This window comes from Balaenoptera borealis, assembly GCF_965194805.1.
Source record: "Balaenoptera borealis genome assembly, chromosome: 15".
NCBI lineage: Eukaryota > Metazoa > Chordata > Mammalia > Artiodactyla > Balaenopteridae > Balaenoptera > Balaenoptera borealis.
Window position 1 is genome coordinate 10,096,890 of NC_138871.1, and position 19,896 is coordinate 10,116,785.

Genomic DNA, 19,896 nt, shown 5'->3' on the forward strand with positions numbered 1-19,896 from the left:
CACAAGGCTGGAAAGAGGCAGAAGCAGCCTCCTCTGCACAGCCTTCCCTGCCCTCCACCATCCCCCCACTCCAGGCCTGGTGGAGTTGACCCCCAGAGAGATGGCCCCTGCATTTGCTTCTTCCTAAAGAGCTGCTCTCCAGGTAAAGAAACAAAGACATGAGGAAGGAGGCGCCCTAAAAAGAGCAGCCGCAGCCCGAAGCCAGGGTCCTCCTAGTGCAGAGAAGAGGACCTGGCTCCCAGTAGCACCTGAAGCTCCCAGTTGCCCCTCCCAGCTCCCAAATCCCCGTGCTTCTCACATCTGGCTCTGATGTTTTTGGAGGCATTGTCTTAACAGTTCCCTCGGAGGAGCCGCCTCATACCCGGGCCCCCGGAGCTCTAGGGCGCACTTAATGCCTTTTTATCCACCCTGCTGTGTGCTGGGCCCGGAACCAGTGTGGACTGGGAAGCAAGCCGGCCAGACGGGTAGCTCCGGCCGACTGCAGCAGGGCCACCAGCGCTGGACTGGGCCCTGGCGGTGACACACTGCGCTCTTCCTCATTGTGGCTGGGATTCTAGGGTGAAAGGAGCTGAACTGTCATGTGAAAGTCCAGGAAGAAAAGGGACAAGGCAGAGAACACCCGTTTGCCCCCGGGATGTCAGACCGTGGGCTGGAGGTGAGACCTGGGAGGGAGGGCTCCGGAGGCAGCTCTGCCATCAGTCCCTGCAGGCCGGCAATGGCCTTCGCAAGGCCGCATCTCTGTCATCAGTGCCGCCAAGCACTCAGAGCTGAGGATGGGGGGCCCTGGCAGGGGACGGTAGGGAAGCGCAAAGACAATAAAAACATCCAAGACCCAAACCCCTGCCCTTGAAACGTCCTGGCTGGGTGGGGGGACAGCACAGCATTTAGAGCAACGCAGTGGGACGGCAGCACACGCCCCAGGTACAGAAGCAGCCTGAGAAGGCAATGATTAACTCCAGGGGACAAGAAATCCGTCTTGCAAGATAAACAAGAGTTTTTTACGCACACAGGAAGGTCAGGGCCTTCGAGTTCCCAGGAAGAGGGAATGGAACGTCCACCACATGCACAGACACAGCGGCAGTGCTGAGCTGGACCATCAGAGCTGGGTGAGCCCGGGGTGGTGATGCAGCTGGACCTGGGACAGGGGTCAGACTTGCATTTAGAGCCTGTGCGGTCACTTTCCAAGGGGTTTGGACTTTATTCTGAGGGCAGTGAAGGATTTGGAGCCAGGGAGGGACAGAATCTTATCCATGACTGGCTCTGGGGACCTAGGTCCTGGGATTCCCAGTGATGAGGACCTGGGAGGTAGTACGGAGAAGACAAATTTCAGATTCATTCAGGACCTAGAGTGTCTGGGGATAGGGCTGAGGGGAGGCCAGGCTTTGGGGGTGGAGGGGAAGGCAGGAAAGAATACAAGTCTCAGGCAGCTGCGCATTCAGCCGCTGTATCGGCCAGCAGACCACGGTGGATTAAACAAACAGGGAGTCATCTTTCTCACATAATGAGACAAAAGTCTGAGGAAAGAGCTGGCTATGTTTGCCCAACAGTCATCCGTGTCTGGGCCGATGTCTTTGCCCTCTCCTTGACAGTAGCCCGGCCATGATGTTCTTGCTCACGGCAGGAAGGGGACATGGCCGAGCAGTGGGCGTGGCGGTGCCTGCCCAGCCCACCTCTTCACACGGGTGGACACGCCCCCCTCCCCTCTGGAAATGACCTGATACCAGTGACTGCCAATGAGGGCTGATGTGGGAGACGGAGGCGCTGCCCTCCGGACTCAGGCAGGGCATCCCTGCAGGGGGGCCAGCTCATCCACCAAGGCCTCGGCTGCAACCTCCCTGCAGGCCACCGCCTCCCTCTGCCCGGCCCTGCGTCCCCCACCTGTCCCAGGTGCATCTCCCAAGAGCCCTCCCCGGTGAAGCGGCACACACGCAGCCTCGGTCTCAGAGCCTGTCCCCGGGGAAACTCAATCTAAGACAACCAGTGATGTCTGACCCTTTTATCCAGAGAGCAAAAGGTTTCCCCAGTCCTGTACCCCACCCTCCCCTGGAGCAGACCTCTGCTTCCCTCTCAGTAGCCAGAATCGAGCCCCAGCTGCAAGGTAGCCCGGGTACGTTGCTGCTGTTAGCAATAGCTGGATCCTGCCGGCAAAGGGGGAGCCAGACGTGGGCGAGGGAACCCTGACTGTCACACGCGCTTAACTTAACAACTCGGCGCTAACGTGAAAGTGAGAAGAAAGTGTGATGCAGGGATGCACGACCTTCCTGGGATGACGTTCTGCATGTTTTGATAAACTGGGCCATATTTTTGTGTTTCCTGTGCTTTGAGGACATCTCCTTACAGCTAAGGGTCAAGACAAGGAAGAAAACTTGGAGAAACACTGGGGCTTTGAGCTATGGCTTGATGGTGCAGCGTTCTGGATGTGAGATCCAGATGTCTTCCTCTTCTGTAAGGTAAGGATGCACCGCCTCTGAGGGGCTGATACAGGGAGGGGGGCTGGTGCAGAGGCCTGGGGGGCGGGGCTGGGAGGGGAAGGATGGGCCAGAGATAACCCTCCTGGCTTGAACCCTGCAGGAGATGCAGCCAAAGGCCCTGGAGCAAGGGTGGAAGCGGGGGACTGGGGCCAACGGGACACTTTAAAGTGGGCAGAAACCAGTGTGCTTCCTGGACGCCCTGGTGGATAAGTTAGAATAAAAGAGGTGTCTAGGTGGGGTCTTGACTCACCCCATGTGCTTAATCACTACCTCTAACATTTCTTCTCTGATAAGACACACACACAGAAGAGATAGAGGGTCTTACATGCCCGTTCCAGATTTGTATGCAGAGATCAATCCCAACGCAGTCAGGCCGAGGTCCACTAGGTCGGTACAAGTTGCTGGGAGTAAAGCCTCTGTGCAGGGGAGGTCCAGCGTCACTATGGAGATGTCACCCAAAGCCTCCACCCCCCAGCCCACGAGTCGCTGAGAGGTGACGGGCCAGCTGCTGTGTAATGACCAGGCTAGGACAGAGGCAGGGACATGCGGCCTTGGAGATGGTTGACCGAGGGACAGCAGTGCTGGGAATAAGATTCGTCATCTTCTGGTGTCCCAGGAAGCACCGGGTCCCACCCGGGAGAATCTAGCAGCAGAACGTGGGGTGTGAGCTCTGCGGATGTCGGGGGACATCGGCACCGCTCCCCCACTGCCCATCATGTTGATCAAGGGCTGCCTGAGGTCCTCCATGGTCAACGTCCAGCTTTCACTGAGAAGTGTTCCCCGGCAAATCCCTAACGGGAAGGTCAGTGACAGATCTGGGGGCAGGAGGGGGCAGGAGGGTGAGGGTAACACCCTGTCAACTAGAGATTTTCCATTCCTGCTGAGGTAGACCCCAGAGCTAAGTATGTTGTTTAGTTTTCAAATTTTAATGGTCTTTTTTTTCTTATCTCATTTAAAGATCACAGCCCAGTTATTGGTCAAAGCAGAACTTCGGCTGTCTGGACAAAGCTGCCAATCAAACCTGCTACCGACTTGTTCAGCCAGGGCCATAGAACGCAGCTGGCAGGACCCTGCATCCCAGTGCCCGTGGCCCCAGTGCCCAGCATGGGCTTGAGGCTCAGGACAAGGTCGTGGGATTGAGGCAGGAGATAGATGGGCCCCAGGCTGAGCTCCAAAATAGCAGGAGTGAGAGAGGAGCTGAGCCCTGCCCAGATAAGAGATAGAGACCGCATATTCCTTGTTCTCGAGGTCAAGGAGACCTTCCCGACTATACGAGGCGTGCTCAGGAGGTCAAAAAGGGAGTGATGTCAACCTAGCTATATTCCTCTTTGCTAGAACCCATCTTGGCTAAGAGATGCATGCGCACACATGGGAGGACCCTGAGATAAACCAAATACGGACTCAGAACCAGGCAAAGCAAGATAATTGGCCAAAGGAAACCTGGAAGAAATGCCCCATGTAAGTGTTTCAAACTACCCTGAGGGCGCGGCTCTCTCTCTGGGTCCACCCCTGTGTCTATCCACACGTACTCTTTTTCTTCCTAATAAACACTTTACTTGTTTTGCTACTTTCTGTCTTTGTGGGAATTCACTTCTGCAAAGCCAAAGGGCCAGGGGCCTTGCCACAGGCCATCGTGGTCTAGAGGCTAGGATTCAGCGTTCTCACTGCCTTGGCCTGACTTCAATCTCTGGCTGGGGAACCGAAACCCTGCTTTAAGCCGCTGCAGGCTGAGGCCACCTGAGATCAGGATGTCTTAGTCTGAGCTCCCCTGAAGCCCACCCTGAGGCGAGGACTTGGGTGCAGGATCCAGGGAGCCCCGTGGGAAAGTGGGGGCTCCCTGGATCCTGCTGGGTGAGGGACACCCAGCAAAGCCCAGCCTCGCTCGGCCCAGGGGGGGCACCCCTCTGCTGGGGGCTCTGAGGAGCCTGGTAGGCTGCCTCGGGTCTTCCCCACAGAAGATGAGAGCTGGGGAGAGTCCTAGAGAGAGAGGACAGCCGTCCTGAAGGCAGGAAGGTGGCTGGGAGCTACAGCAGCTGCAGGTGAACTAGGGGGTGCCGGGGTTCAGGGCTGGGTCCACAGTGTCTGCCCAGTGGATGGGGGGCATTGCAATATGATGGGAGGACAGGACAGCACCCCATGAAGGAGAGCAGGGACATGAGGGCAGAGGGCTGGGTAAAGGTCTTCTCCTGCCCACCCAGGCCTCTGCACCTCCCAGGCCTGGCCAGGGCATCCCTGACTTTGCTTAAGCTGCATGAGTTTGGTTTCTGGAGCTTGCACCCAAACTATTCTTACTGAAGTGGAAATGACACCACAAACCGGAGCCCTGGAGACAGTCTCAGTGCCCCTGTGTAGCTGCCCTAGAAGCAAGGCCGGGTGGGCTGGGCCTTAAAACCCTCCACGATGTGCTTTCTGTGCAATTGCTGTCGGTACCTGTCACATGGTGGCCAGTTCCAGTGCTGACACCACGAAACCGACCAACTCCAGGCTTTTGACTGTACAAATGACTTTTATTTGGATGTGGCTACTCAGTAAATATTTAACAATGACCATCTCAGATAGCCACCAGGCAAGAACGTGAGAGATGAACGGTGGCTTTTCAAGCTATGGGAGCGATTAGAAAGTGAGTTGTCAGGGAATGAAGCCAGAGTTTTCTCTCCGGTGACTTCCCCTCCTGCCTCCCCCTCCCCTTCAGGAGCAGAAAAGAGTCAATACAAAACTGTAAGCCCTAGAATAGGCTAAGACAAGTCCCTTCCACATAATAATTTATTTCATTTCAAAACGGCATCGGGCCCATGCAGTTAAGGGGCTGAGCCCTGACTCAACGTTAGAGATTGAGGCCAAGCAGCTGGAACCCCAGCACAGGGACAGAAACGCCCGACGGCACAGCCTACTTTTGAAAAACATTTACTTGGGAATCCAGCACCTCGATTTTACATTTCTCTGTGCCTTTTCTTTGAGAATGGCCCCAAAGTGCAAATACATTTGCATGTCCTGGCCCCTGGGAGCCCTTCACTGCAGGAGGCTGGCTGGGTGGTTCCAGGCCCCTCCCAGCTGGACCACTCGGGGATGCATGGGAAACAGGAGGAACACTGGGATGGGTCCTTTCCGGCCTCATCGATGTCCCACATGTGACAGGAGCCCAGAGGAGAATCCTGGCGTGTAACATCCTGCCGGCTTCCTTGATGGTCTTTTCTGAGGGATAGGGTGACTCCCAGTCCTTAGGGGGTGGGGTCTGGAGGCCTGACCCAGGCGTCCTGCAGCCCTGCAGTTCTCTGAGCAGAGCGGCCTGACTTACAGTTACAGAGAAGCGGATTACACCCTTCCCTCCCCGACCCCTCCTCCCCTCCCCCAGGTCTTGCTGTGTAAAAATTTTGTAGAGCCAATCGCTTATTATCTACCCTCAAAGCTGATTTTACACAGATTTCCCTTGGCTCCCAAAGCTGGGGAGGAAAGGGGAGGGGATGTAAATGAGGGTCAGGCAGCGTGGGAGGGGGCAGCGGGTTTGGACCACCGCTGAGAAGCAGAGACAGGACCACGGGACAGGAACAAGGTCTGTGGGTCTTCAGATCTGAAGGCGTTGACAGCACCATTTCGATTTTAAGAAAATTGTGAAGGTTCCCATAGACCTGCTGTGGGGAATCTCGTTGCTGAGGCAGAATCCCCAAACAGGCCTGATGATGGTAGACCTGGAATATTCAGGAGTGAGGGCTTACAGATGTTAGTTTTCTAGAAGAGCGAGGTTCATTGTCAGATAATTCCAAGAGACAGTTACTTTCCCAGGCAAAACAAAACAAAACAAAACAAAAAACAACAAAGCCCTCCTCCCAGCTTTTTCATATTCATCACAATGAATTAAAATGTCCAAACAGATCTTGCCAGCATGTGATTTCATCACTCGTTCTGAAAAGATGGTCTGTTGATCCAGTGATGTCATCGCTGAGCTTCTGTTTATCAGCCAGATGGCAAACATTGAAACCCACTTTTGGGAGCTGATACTGCAGGCTTTAAAAGAGTGTTTCCCACGTCGGCCCAGCTCCCTGCTTCTTCAGTGGTAATAGATGCTGAAGGCATGGAGGATGTAGAGCAGGGAGGTGATGAAGGCAAAGAACTGGAAGAGCCGGGGAGTTACCTCCTTAGGGATGCTGGTGATCGCTCCCCGCTCCCAACCCACACAGGCTCTTTGCTGCTGGGAGGCCCTCGTTCTGACCCTGCTTCGTCCCCTCTCTGCCCAAGCCCTGCCTGGCTTAAGGGCGGCAGCCACTGGCCAGCCCCTCCATCCTCCTCGAGACGCTCCATCCCCGTGTTCCACTGTGACTTTGCAGCGTCCCTCTCACCTGCAAGACGTGTGCTCCTCTACCTGGCCATAAAGTGGGTCCATCTCCATCCCTGCCCTGGACCCTCTCCCCCTCTTCTCTCTCTCTCTGTGTCTCTCTCTCTTGCTGTCTGGTTCTGGGCACTCTCCCCCCACTCACCTTCAGCCACTGTCTGTGCTCTGATGACAAGTTTCACTCACTGGTCCAGAACTCAACTCTGCGCACCCATCTCTCGGCTCCTCAGTGCCTCAGAGGCCCCTCGAGCTCTCTATGGTCCAGACTGAACTCCTGAGACTTCCTCACTAGCTCAGTCAGCCCCAGGACCCTCATCTCATCCAGCTACCCAAGCCACAAACCTGTGACCCCTCCCTTCCCAGGGGTCCATCCCCAACCCGCCACGTCCAAAGCCATCCCCAGAGTCGCCCAACTGCGCTGCCTGACGATGTCCTGGCCCAGCAGACGACTCCAGCCTCACTTCAACCCTCTGTCCAATCACACTCTGTTCCATTCATTCATTCATCCAACAAATATCTTGTAAGCACCTGCTGTGCTTCAAGAGCAACTGTGGCTATAATGCTGAACAAAAATTCAAAAATTCCTATCCTCCTAGAGCTTACCTTTTAGTGGCAGAAGCAGAAAATAAGCAAGATAAACCAGTAGAGTAGTATGGAAGGTGGAGCTAAGCGCGCAGGAGAAAATAAAGCAGGAAGGGGACGGGGAGGGGAACGGTCTCACCCAGAAGGAGAAACGAGCAGGAGGGGACGGAGCTGCGGTGCTTGTCCTGGGGCCAAGGCCAAGGCCAAGGCGAGAGCGGCTCCAGGGGCAGCAAGGAGACTGACGTGGCTGGAGCAGGAGGGCAAGGGCGAGCAGCCGGGCTGGGGGGGCAGCGTGGTGCTGGGCCAGGAACGGGAGGGAGCAGACCGGCCGGAAAGGCAGCCAAAGCCCCCTGAGGCCTCCCTAGTGGGTCGCCTCGCTTGACCAGCATCCTTCTTCCAATGGGGTCAGCACCCTGCGCCACACCCCTTCCTCCTGCTGCCTGATCCCTGTGGGAGTGCCCGACTGACACAGGACCTTCCCGGTCACAGCGGCAGGTGGGGGAGGACTGGGACCCAGCCTGGGGATTAGACCTTCCTGGGAAGGTGTAAGGAAGGTTAGGCGGCGCCAGAGGTGAAATTCCCCAGCTGTGAGCCACCTGCCACGTGAGGGCGCCATCCCACCAAGAGAGGAAGGAGGCTGCCTCGCGGGGACTGGAAAGGCCGGGCCCTGCTGGCCTAGAGTCTCCGGTCCCAGTGGACCTAAAGGCCAGGGGTCCTGCGTGTCCCATGACTCGCCTGGACCACCTTGCCTCGGATTCCATCAGCCAATATGTTACCCTGTGCATGTCTGTCATTGAAATAAAAGGACACGGGAACTTGAGCCATGCTGAGGAATTCCAGCTCCATTCCAGCAGCAATGGGAGTCACTGAAGAGTTTTCAATAAGAGATGTGTATTTTGGAAAATTTACGTTTTGGAAAAACATATTCTGAGGGCAGCGTAGTGGGTGTAAGAGGGAGCAAGAAAACCCGAGACGAGAGATGACACCTGAACTTGGACTTGGTACCCTGTGAGCTTGGGCACACCTGATTGCGTGCGCATACGTGCGCGCGCGCGCACACACACACACACACACACACACACACACACACCCCTCCTCCTATCCTGCAAGGCTCCTTCAGCCTGAGGGCTCAGGAACATCTGTTCTGCAGGAGACAGAATTAAGCCTCATGCATTTCCCTCCATGGTGGCAGCTGTCATGTTCTTGCCCAGCACTCACCGAGGCTGCAGTGTTTATGTAGTAGTTTTTCAGGTCCGTCTTCTCAGACACGATCGTGGCATGTACTTGTAAGACGGCGGCACTCATGTACAGGATGCCAGTGGTCCCGTGGTACAGGCTGTCCTGGAAAGATGGAGCAGAGGCCATGGCCACAGTCACGCGGACATGCGAGCAGGTAACACTTTCCTCTTTGACTACGTAGCTGGGAAGAGGGGGCAAAAGAGACAAACCTGCTCCCGAAACTCCTGCTTTTTTCTTTTGCAGTGTTTCTAATGAAATTTCTATGTGGTGAACAATAGTGGATTAATATACGGCAATAATAATACCAATATGAACCAACATTTATTGAGTGCTTCTTCCCAGCCAAGCTCTAGGCTAAGCCTTTTCCCCATTTATCTCATTTAACCTTGTCAACTATGAGGTCGGTACTATTTATTGTTAGTGCCATTCTGAGGAAAGAGAAGTTCAACGTTAAAGTCAGTGAATAAAAGCTGAGCCAGGATTTGAGCCCAGGCCACATTAACACCAAGCCTGTGCTCCTAACCATTAGTGCTATGAAGACCTGCTGTGTGCTGGGTGCTGTCCTAATGGTATACACATGTATCATCTCATCTTCACAGCTAATTTCATAAGGCTGCTACTATTAACATCTCCACTTTACAGATGAGAAAACTGAGGCTTAGCTGACACATGGCAGAGTCAGGCTAATCTGACTCTAGATTTCAATTTTTGAACCTCTATGCTAAACTCTCAGCAGAGTTCTTCAATACCACAAGGATGTCATAGTTATCAATTCTGGGAGGAATATCATAATAGGCAAATCGGCATTTTGCAGCCCCTAAAGAATATTCATCAGTAGATGAAAGAAAGCATTAGAGAAAAAGTTGATGGGGTAAGGTTGTCACAGTGAAAGAGGGACCAACAGTCACTACGTGTGATGTGACTTGAAGCCACTTATGAAGCGTTCTTGCCAGAAAGGTTTAACCCATCTTCAGTTTAACCTTTAGATGCGAACTTCCAGCTTACAGAAAATTCAGGGACTAGACCAGCAAGTCAAATCACACCAGGAAGAAGCAAACAAACCCAAAATGTGGGACCTTCTACAGGACAGCTGACCACCCAGTTTCTTCAGCAAGTCCCCGTCAGGGAGAATCATTCTAGATTAAAGGCACCCAATAACCATCACTACCAAGTGCAAGTGGGCGTGGTGAGGACCCCGATTCAAATAGGCCAACTGCAAAAAGATGTTTCAGTTACAATGGGGGAAACCTGAATGTGACCTGCGTCTTTGATGATACCGGGGAATTATTGTTAACTTTATGTTAAGTGTGATAATGTAAGAAAGTGTGTGTATTTTTTGGAGGTATACTGACGTGTCTGGAATGGAATGACATGATGTTTGGGGTTTGCTTTAAAATTCTTCAGGGGGAAAAATAAAGGCTAGGTGAAGCAAGTGTGATAAAATCTTGAAAATTCTGGAATCTGGGTTATGGTTACATGAGGGTCCATAATATAATCCTCCCTACTTTTTGTATATGTTTTGACTTGTTCAATATAGAAGAATTTTCAGTGGTCATCAAGATGATGTGATGAAAAAAATTTAACGACATAATATTAAACGAAAGACTCTACATCCAAGATTATTGGTTCAGTGCGATTTATACATTTTGCATAAAATTTGCCAGGAATATGGAAGATTGAATGGTGATAGGTGATTGTGGTAGGATCTTGAGATTGGGGTGATTCTTTTTCGACTAGCCTTTCCTTCAATGCTGCTCCAATGATTTTACCATAAATTAAATCTAGAGGGAAAACGCTTCCAGATGCGCTTGCTGCAGGAGTAGCTGGGCCATGGATATTCCCTAATGAGGGAGGCAATAAGGGGGAATACAGTGAAGGATGGACTCTGGCAGAGGAAAGCTTTCATTCCGACCTAATAGTAAACACATTCAAACAAAAAGTCGGGGTTCCCTAGGGCAGGGGTTCCCAACCCCTGTTAGGAACCGGGCCTCACAGCAGGAGGTGAGGGGCAGGGGGGAGTGAGCAAAGATTCATCTGCCACTCCCCATTGCTCCCCATCACTCCCCATCTCTCCCATTACCGCCTGAACCATTGCTCGTATCACCGCCTGAAGCACCCACCCACCCTCACCCCGGTCCATGGAAAAATTGTCTTCCACAAAACCGGTCCCTGGTGCCAAAAATGTTGGGGACCGCTGCCCTAGGGGCCCAGGCCAGGGAAGGTCTCTGGTTCTCCTTCCCGCCCAGGAGGCCTGCTGTCCTCACCACACCCAGGACGTTGGCCTGGGAGGAGCCAAGTGTCGCTCTCACTTGTTCTTACCAGGATTTTCCAGGACTCGAATCTTTTGTAAAATCCGAACCCATAAGACAAGAGGAGCATCAGGGAGATGAGGAACGAGGTGAGCGAGACGTACATCACCCATCCTTGTAGCAGTGGGTTTGCTACCTGGGTGGCAGCCACCAGGATCCAGACCCAGCACCCAAATATCTGTAAGAGAAAACCACAGAAGAAGGGGCTTTATTGGCTGGTCTGGGGCACGTTTCCCTTTGCGGGTCACCTCTCTCCTCCTCTGGCTCTGGTTAAACGCTCTTCAGGTGGAGTTAGGTGGGATTCAAGAGGGAAATGGGGAAGGAAGGCTGGCCCCTGAGCCAGAGTAAATTTTGTTAGGAAATTCACGTGGTTAACACAGAGGTTTCCAATGGAAAGACTTGGCTAAATTCGGCCTGTGGATGTGTCTTCTTGGCCCAAACAGTGTTGGTATATAGAGTTTTTGAAACATTTCTGCATACGTTGCCAACATTTAAAAAGGGATATTTCACACGAAAAATTCAGATTTCAGACATTTTTTTGAGAAATCCGTAGTTCTGGCCACAGTGAACCCATTTCCCCAGCCAGAGTAGCCTGAAAGCAGTTGTGACTGGCTCTTTAAAAAGGACCTGGAGTTCTCAGTGGACCACATCCCCAACCTTCCCAATCCCTATGCCATTGTGTGGCACATTCCCGGTTGCTCACTTTCACTGTGGAATAGTATTCTCCTTCTGGCTCCCTTCATCCACTGACAGTGCCTGCCTAGCCCTGTGGATATTTGGTTTGGAGCCTCCTGGGTATAGTATCTGACGCCCTGGAGTCAGTTACCAGTTGGGCAATACAGTTCCATTTAAATCACCTCTCAACTCTGTCTAGCCACTTATTATCCCTTTGGCGGAAAAGCCAAAACTTATTCCTGTTGCCTCGGGCTCTGCACTTGTTTGCTTTGGGGCTGGGCTTGCAGCCATGTTGGTGAGCCCAGGGAGAAACTAAATGTCCACCGGACAGCACATTCAGTTAGAGGCCTGGAGGACAAGGGTTTACAGGCACATGAGCACCAAGGATTTTTGTTCTTGGTTTGTCTCCTCTCCTTCCCGGCCCTCCTTAGAATGTCCTGGCGAGTCTCCTGGGTTCCCCCTGTCTTCACTCCTGTTACATCTGTGCTTTTAAGCACCACATGGGCTGGTGATCCCAGGAACCCAGTGCAGGTCATTTCTCTCTCTGCAGCCTTCAGCCCTGCATGCCCGCTTGATGTCTCTACTTGGACATCTCTCTGCACTTGTATGACCCCTGAGAGCAAGTGCCTCATTACAATTTGCACCCTAGGCACCCCACTTGCCTCACCCCACTCCTGGCCCTGCCTCTCAAGCTTTTCAAGTCTAACAGGTACAAAACCTGAACTCATTGCCACTTCCCAATTCCTTCAAAACCCTCATCAGCACCTCCTGAGAATGATCCTTCTGAGGAAGAGAGTTATGGGATTGGGAACGAGTGTACAGTGGCCTCCAAAGATAATGATAATGTTCTATTTCTTTCACTTCATAGTAGGTACATGGGAGTGTATCTTTTATTAAGTAATACGATAATTCTGAAAAAGAAGAATTTGTTGGACTATGAGACCACTGGAGATTCGGAGTGATGGGAAACGGGGAGCCAAGGATGTCTCTTGGGTTTGTGGTTTGGAGGATTCACACTACTAGATTAAAAAAATTTTTTCTCTAAAGTTACAGCACTCAAAATAGTTGTCAGTGCAGGTGACTCACATTTCTGCCCATCTCAGGAGAAAGCTCATCCCCTTCCCTAGTTCTATTGCCTTTTCACACAAATTTTATTTTAATTTTTTTTTACTTAAAAAATTTTTTTTATTTTATTTTTTGGCTGTGTTGGGTCTTCTTTGCTGCTCACGGGCTTTCTCTAGTTGTGGCGAGTGGGGGCTACTCTTCGTTGCGGTGCACGGGCTTCTCTTTGCCGTGGCTTCTCTTGTTGCGGAGCATGAGCTCTAGGCGTGTGGGTTTCAGTAGTTGTGGCACACAGGCTCAGTAGTTGTGGCGTGTGGGCTTAGTTGCTCCATGGCATGTGGGATCTTCCTGGACCAGGGATAGAACCTGTGTCCCCTGCGTTGGCAGGTGGATTCTTAACCACTGCACCACCAGGGAAGTCCCTCAGATAAATTTTAGAATCAGGTTATCAATATCTACAATATATATCTGCTGGGATTTTGATTGTGTTAAATCTATAGAACAATTTGGGGAGACTTTACATCTTTACTATGATGAGTCTTCCAATCCATGAACATGGTATGCCTCTCCAATGATTAAGATGTTCTTTGACTTCTTTTATCAATGTTTTGTAGTTTTTAGCATACAGATACTGTACACATTTTCTTATAGATACGCATAAGTATTTTATTTTGGGGGAGCTATTGTAAATAGTATAATTTTTTTAAATTTCCATTTCCCAGTTGTTCCTTGCTAGCAGATAGAAACATGATTGACTTTTTGTTTGTCAATATTGTATCCTGCAACTTGCTAAACTCACGTATTACTTTAAGGAGGGTTTTGGTTTTTGAGGGGGGGGATGTTATTTGGTAGGTTCCTTGGGATTTTCTATGTGTCTCATTAGATTTTAATCTTTATGATTACTAATAAGATTGAGTCTATTTTCATATGTTTCATGTATTTCTTCTTCTGTGCAATTTTTTATTGTTGTTTTTTAATTGGTTACATATTTCTTACAGGTGTGTCTTTTTTTTATTGATTCATAGGAATTCTTCCTAGTAGTGTGGATCTCATTAACTGTTATAAATATGGCAGATATATTCTGCCAGCATATGTCTCTCACATTTTTTTCTGTTTTGTTATACTTGTTCATTTGTTTTATTTTTTAGATTCCACATATAAGTGAAATCATACAGTATTTGTCTTTCTCTGCTTTATTTCACTAAGGATAATACCCTCCAGGTCCACCCATGTTGTCACAAATGACAATATTTTATTCCTTTTTAATGGCTGAGTAATATTCTGTTGTGTGTATATACCACATCTTCTTTATCCATTCATCTGTTGATGGACACTCAGGTTGCTTCCATATCTTGGCTGTTATATAAATAGCACTGCTACGAACACTGAGGTGCATATATCTTCTTGATTAGTGTTTTTGCTTTCTTTGGATAAACACCCAGGAGTGGAATTGCTGGATCATATGGTAGTTCTATTTTTAATTATTTGAAGAACCTCCATATTGTTTTCCATAGTGGCTGCACCAATTTATGTCTCACATTTTATGATGTCTTTTGGTGAACTGAGTTCTTGATTTTAACGTAATTGAATATGTTAATCTTTTCTTTTATAGACTGTGCTTTTTCGGTCAAGTTTAAGATCTCCTTAAGAAATGAAGATTTTCTTGCATCTCAGATATTCTTCTGGGATCACTTTCTTTCTTCCTGCAATACAACTGTTAGTAGTTTCTTTAGGAAAGGTCATTTGGCAGCAGTCAGTTTGTCGGAAAACTGTCCTTATTTCCCCCCTGACAATTATTTCCTTTGAAGGTATTTTCTGTGTTCTACATCTTTCCATAGTATTCCATTTTGCTCCAGCTTCATTGCCGCTGTGGAATCTGTCTTAGGTATCTGGCTGCTTTTAGAGTCTTCCCGCTGTCTCTGGTGTTCTGCAGTTTGTGCAATAGTGGTACAGGGTGTTGAGGTGTTGTGCATCTTTTCATTAATTTTGCTTGGTATTTATTTTATATTCAATAGCTGATGATTCCATTGTCTTTGTCTTGGTAGCCTGATTCTGTAGTTTGTGGCTTCTGTTAACTTTCATTCCTGTTCACTTTTTCCCTCCTATGTTTATTGAAGTTTGATTGTGATCACGACTGTGGGTGTAGCTCAGTTCTGAATGATGCTCTTGGAGACTTCCTGGATAAACAACTCCACTTACTTCTGTCCAGCTCGGCTGAAAGATATGCAGCTTTCGGGTCCTGCTTTTCTGGGACTAGAGTTCTCATCTTACAAATAAACAATAAGGTTCCCACTGCCGTTGTCCTGGAGTGGAAAAGTACGTTTGAATTTATGGAGAATTCTCAGGTTCTTCTGAAGAGAAAGGCACCAGGAGGAGAAGCCAGAATAGACCAGAGAGTTGACAACAAGGCAGAGCTTCCTAGGCTCTTGTACGGCTGGGCAACACCCCCAGAAGCCTGGACGCCTCTGAAAGCACCAGCTCTGGGAGCACATCTCCCCAGACCTCAACAAACAATCTCCAAGTGAATTTTGGAAGTCCTAGGCTGGGCCTGGGACTGCCAGTGAGTGAGCCAGGGCTGCCCTGTCCTGAGGAGGGAGTGTTGCAGGATGACAGCCGCTGTCCCCAGGTTCTTGCCTGTTGATCCCAGTGACGGGGGCACTGATGCTGCAGGGAGGTGCCAGGGCTTGGCTTGTGGGTACCTGCCAAGCACCTTCCCCACCAAGCCATGGGAAGTGCATAAAGATGCTGGCCCACCGCCAGTACCCGAACAATGCTGGCTATTAGTGGGAATGGCATTTGGGAGTTAGTGACTGCACCAGAACCTGTAAAATTTTAGACTCACTTGAGACCTCCGAGGGCAGAGAATGGTCTGTGCCATTCACCATTGTATTCCTAGTTCCCAGCACAGGGCCTGGAACAAAGTAGGTGGGAAGGGTGTCAGAGAGCATTCTTTCAACTGACTCAGTGATAAGCCCACCATCGCCTCACATTCACTAGGGGCTTTACAGTTTATAAAATGCATTTCACTCAGACGGCCTCATTTCTGTACAGCAATTCTAACTCCCTTGGGCTTTCTAAGACCAGAGAGCTGCCACTTGATACCTGCCGCCACTTACTGCCAGCTCACCTGTGCCAGGTCCAGGGGAGCGGGCGAGTGTGCCTCAGCCCCACCCGGCCTGTCAGTGCTGGCAAAGGGGTCCCCGCCCAGCTCCTGCCATCAGAGGCCACACTGGGCAGACACTGCTGCATGCACGCAGTCTATATGTCCCCACTTCATTCTCACCACGGTCTGTGAGGTGCTGCTGACCTGGAGGGGACTGAGGTCTGAGGCCACGCAGGGCACAGGGTAGGGTACCTGTGCATCTCGCCTCACAACCAGATTTCACACCCCAAAGGTAGGACCTCTGAGCATTTGGGAATCTACTCAAATTGCACGGGAATCTTCTTGGCGTAAAGTTTGCATAATCCATAATCAACATTACACAGAGGAATGTTATTTACTTTTTATTTCCACACCCTCTACCTTCTGAACAGTTGAAAGGACCAGGGCCAAGGACAAACTCCAGGTGAACTGAGACCCAGTGGAGTTTGTTATCCTGTTTCTGCCTCAGGCAGCCTAGGTTGGATTCATTACAGGGAAGGCAATTTCGAGTATTTGTCTTGACTTTTTTTTTAAACTTATATTTAGCTTTCCAAATTTTCTTTGGCAACCTAAACTGCTGTCTCCTTTTAATCCTCATTTTGTATTTCTCAAGAGCAGGAGATATTTTTAGATGTTTGGGGCTGGCCTTCAACTTGGAAGAATATTTTATTAGAGGCAGACATTTTGAGCAAGTGTATTTCAAATACAATTTTGGCAATTTCTTAAGTCTGTTCCTTAAGAACAATCACGGATTACTCCTCTATGCATTTTCTAAAGGCTGAACCGAAACTGGAAAGGATCACTTAAGGGAGGACAGAGCTTAACAATAAGTTTATTAATTACTCATTCTTCTCTAGAACATGGAGAATAGCTCCCTCACGTTTAGAGAGCTGGTTAAAGAACTAGAGGATGAGAACTGGGGTAACAGCACCCAGATGGGAGCGATGGCTGATTCCAGGTCTAGGGTGGGAAGTTGGGCCTGATACCTCACCAGAGCAGATAGCAAAGGCTTCTGGGGTTAGGTCAGAAGGATTCAGAAGGCTCCTGCTGGCCAAAGATGGGACAATTTGACCTCTAAATAAATATAATAACTACTATGGGATTGGACTGTATCAACCAAGTCGCAAGTCATGAGTTGAAAATGATACTCTTTAAAAAGCCCTACTTTGGTCACTTTTGGAAGATGCTTATTATTTTGGAAGGCAGCTATGTTCACCACTATACCGCCAATAATTATTATTTTGAAAAATGCTTAATAAAGGAAAAGAATTAAGCCAAAAATATGGCATAAGGGTAAGGAGCTTCTAAAATACATGGATTCCTGAGTCTTAACCCTCAGAGCAGCACCCTGAGTCTTGCTACTCCTAGAACCATCCGGAGACTTTGAGGAAGCCCCAAGGTCTGGATCCTGCCCCAGAGATTCTGATGGAACTGGTGAGGGAGGCTGCGTTGTTAAAAGATCCCCAGGTCATGCAGCCAGGACTGAGAACCCCCAAAGCCCCTCTCTTTGCTTCCAGGCTCATCCACTTCAGTTCATGAGACAAGAAGCATTGATGTTCCCGGATTCAAATCCTACCTCTGCCTATTGGGCAGGTTATTTAACTCATCTATGTGTCCATGTCCTGGTCCATCAAACAGAGGAGGTGGGGATGGCTTCTCTCTCCTGGTTTCCGTGAAAATTAGACGAGTTTCTCTGGAACAGGGTGAGTGTTGAGTAACCATTTTTGGCCATGTTGTTAGCTATAAGGAGATTGGAGGGAATCTTCCCTGAGAAAGACCCAGAAGAGGGAAACTCCAAGGCCAGCCTTCCTGAGGGATGGGAAGTTCACTTCTGGAAGAGCTGGAAGACTAATCAGCGGGGTGAGTGAGAACATTCAGTGGGCACAGACCCCTTTAAGGAGTTGATGAAAGTTTTGGTCACCTAGAAAAATGTACCAATGTATGTGCACGATTTTTGTCTACAAATCTTGGGACTCACAGACCCTCAAAGTCCACCTGCAGCCCCCAGGTTGAAGTCAATTGCCATTGCCATTGCCAGGTTAAATAACGGTGCCGTCAGCCAATCTACTATTTTGACAATATTGATCAAGACATTAAATGCACATATTGTTCGACCCAGTAATTTCACTTTTTGGAATTTGTCCTATAAATAATGCACGTGCACAAAATGATGAATGTATAAGGTTGTTTATTAAATCCTTGCTGCAGAAATAGAGACACAGATGTAGAGAACAAACATATGGACACCAAGGGGGGGAAAGTGATGTCGGGGGTGGTGGTGGTGGGATGAATTGGGAGATTGGGATTGGCATGTATACACTAATATGTGTAAAATAGATAACTAATAAGAACCTGCTGTATAAATAAATAAATAAAATAAAATTTAAAAATTCAAACCCCCCCCCCAAAAAGCCTTGCTGGTTACAGAAAGATAAAGAAACATCCCAAATGTTCATTAAGAGGGGGCTAGTGAAAGCAATTATGTCTGCACAATGGAACACTCAGCAGCCTTCAAAAAGAATGAAAACTCTGTATACCAAAATGAAACAAACTCTAAGAATTGTACAAGGCAGAGACCAGCGTGCCCAGTGTGCTATGATTTATATAGAAAAAGAAGGAAATGTATGTGCGTGTGCTTGTGTATATGTGCATTTGTTTATAGATGCACAGAATGTTTCTGGAATGAGACTCAATAAACCAATCAGTGCCCTGGCCTCCTGGGAGGAAAATTTCTTGGCTCAGGGACAGGGTTGGGAAGGTTTAAACTAATCCAAATCACCAACATATACACTGAAAAAGAAAGAAGAAAGACGCTGTGCTGGATGATGGATGCTCGTTTCAAAAGTCAAAAGATTTTGTAGCAACATGGATGGACCTAGAGATTGTCATACTGAGTGAAGTAAGTCAGAGAAAGACAAATATCATATGATACCGCTTATATGTGGAATCTAAAAGAATGGTACAAATGAACTTAGTTACAAAACAGAAATAGAGTCAAAGATGCAGAAAACAAACGTATGGTTACCAGGGGTGAAAGGGAGGAGAGCGATAAACTGGGAGATTGGGAGTGACATACACACACTATTATATATAAAATAGATAACTAATAAGGACCTATCGTGTAGCACAGGGAACTCTACTCAATACTCTGTAATGACCTATATGGGAAAAGAATCTAAAAAAATTTTTTAAAAAGAGTGGATATAGATATATGTATAACTGATTCACTTTGCTGTACACCTGAAACTAACAATATTGTAAATCAACTATACTCCAATAAAAATTAAAATAAAAAAGATTTTGAATGGGAGAGACAAAAAGAGAATTGCCTTTCCTTTGATCTGTCCACCTGGACAGAGCAGCAGAGAGCTGAGGGGCCTCCGAAGGGCCCATGCAGGGGCTGGGCTGCCACAGGGCAGTGAACTTCACACCCTGAGAGCTTCTGAAGACAGTGCTGTCCTAGCGATGACCCCATGTGAAGGGGGGAGGAGGAGCCAGAAGACACCTGGCTCAGGTCTGCACCTGGGCTCCTGGCTGCACCTAGGAGGTGTGGTCCAGGTGGGGCGGACCAGGTGCTGAGAACCAGGAGGAGATGCTGGCGATACTACAGGTGATACTACAGGTGATACTACAGGTGGCAGGTTTTTCTGCATAGCTGGGCGGCATTTCAGCCTGGCTGGTCCAGTCACCACCAACACTGCATTCCTTTTCTTACCACTTGCCTTAATCTTCATGAAGCGTTCATGGCCCCTCCTTCCCTTTCCTGGTACTCGGGTGAACGCAGACTGTACCACGAAGCCTCAGAAACTGCAGGCTGGGAGGAAAAAGCCTGACTCAAGACGGGGAGGCCCAGGAGGTCAGCAGTGCCAAGTGAACCGGGGGCTCCCACCCCTTCTGATGGCCCGGGAGGAACGGGCTCCGCGAAGGACAAGTTCTGGCCTTGTCCACGGTGGGAACCAGAACTCCCTGAGGACTCCCTCTGATGCTGAGATGTCTCGAGACGAAGACAATGATTGTCCCTCACATTCAGGTGTCCATGGCCCACGTTGTGTAAGTCCAGGGTCTTTTGGCCATTGTTTACACCCCTCC

The 19,896-nt window shown here is 49.4% G+C and overlaps 1 protein-coding gene across 2 annotated transcripts in view; it reads right to left on the bottom strand.

Moving 5' to 3' along the window:
• Nucleotides 1-4,957: 4,957 nt before the first annotated feature.
• Nucleotides 4,958-19,896, bottom strand: part of NPHP1 (nephrocystin 1) — a 103,405-nt gene continuing 88,466 nt past the window's right edge. For both annotated transcript variants that reach the window (XM_082356205.1, XM_082356206.1), the window contains exons 21-23: nt 10,939-11,106; nt 8,599-8,721; nt 4,958-6,579 (exon numbers count right to left, since the gene is read on the bottom strand). In XM_082356205.1, the coding sequence (XP_082212331.1) occupies nt 6,517-6,579; nt 8,599-8,721; nt 10,939-11,106 (354 nt within the window). In that variant the 3' untranslated portion in view covers nt 4,958-6,516. The remainder of the gene's footprint in view (nt 6,580-8,598; nt 8,722-10,938; nt 11,107-19,896) is intronic.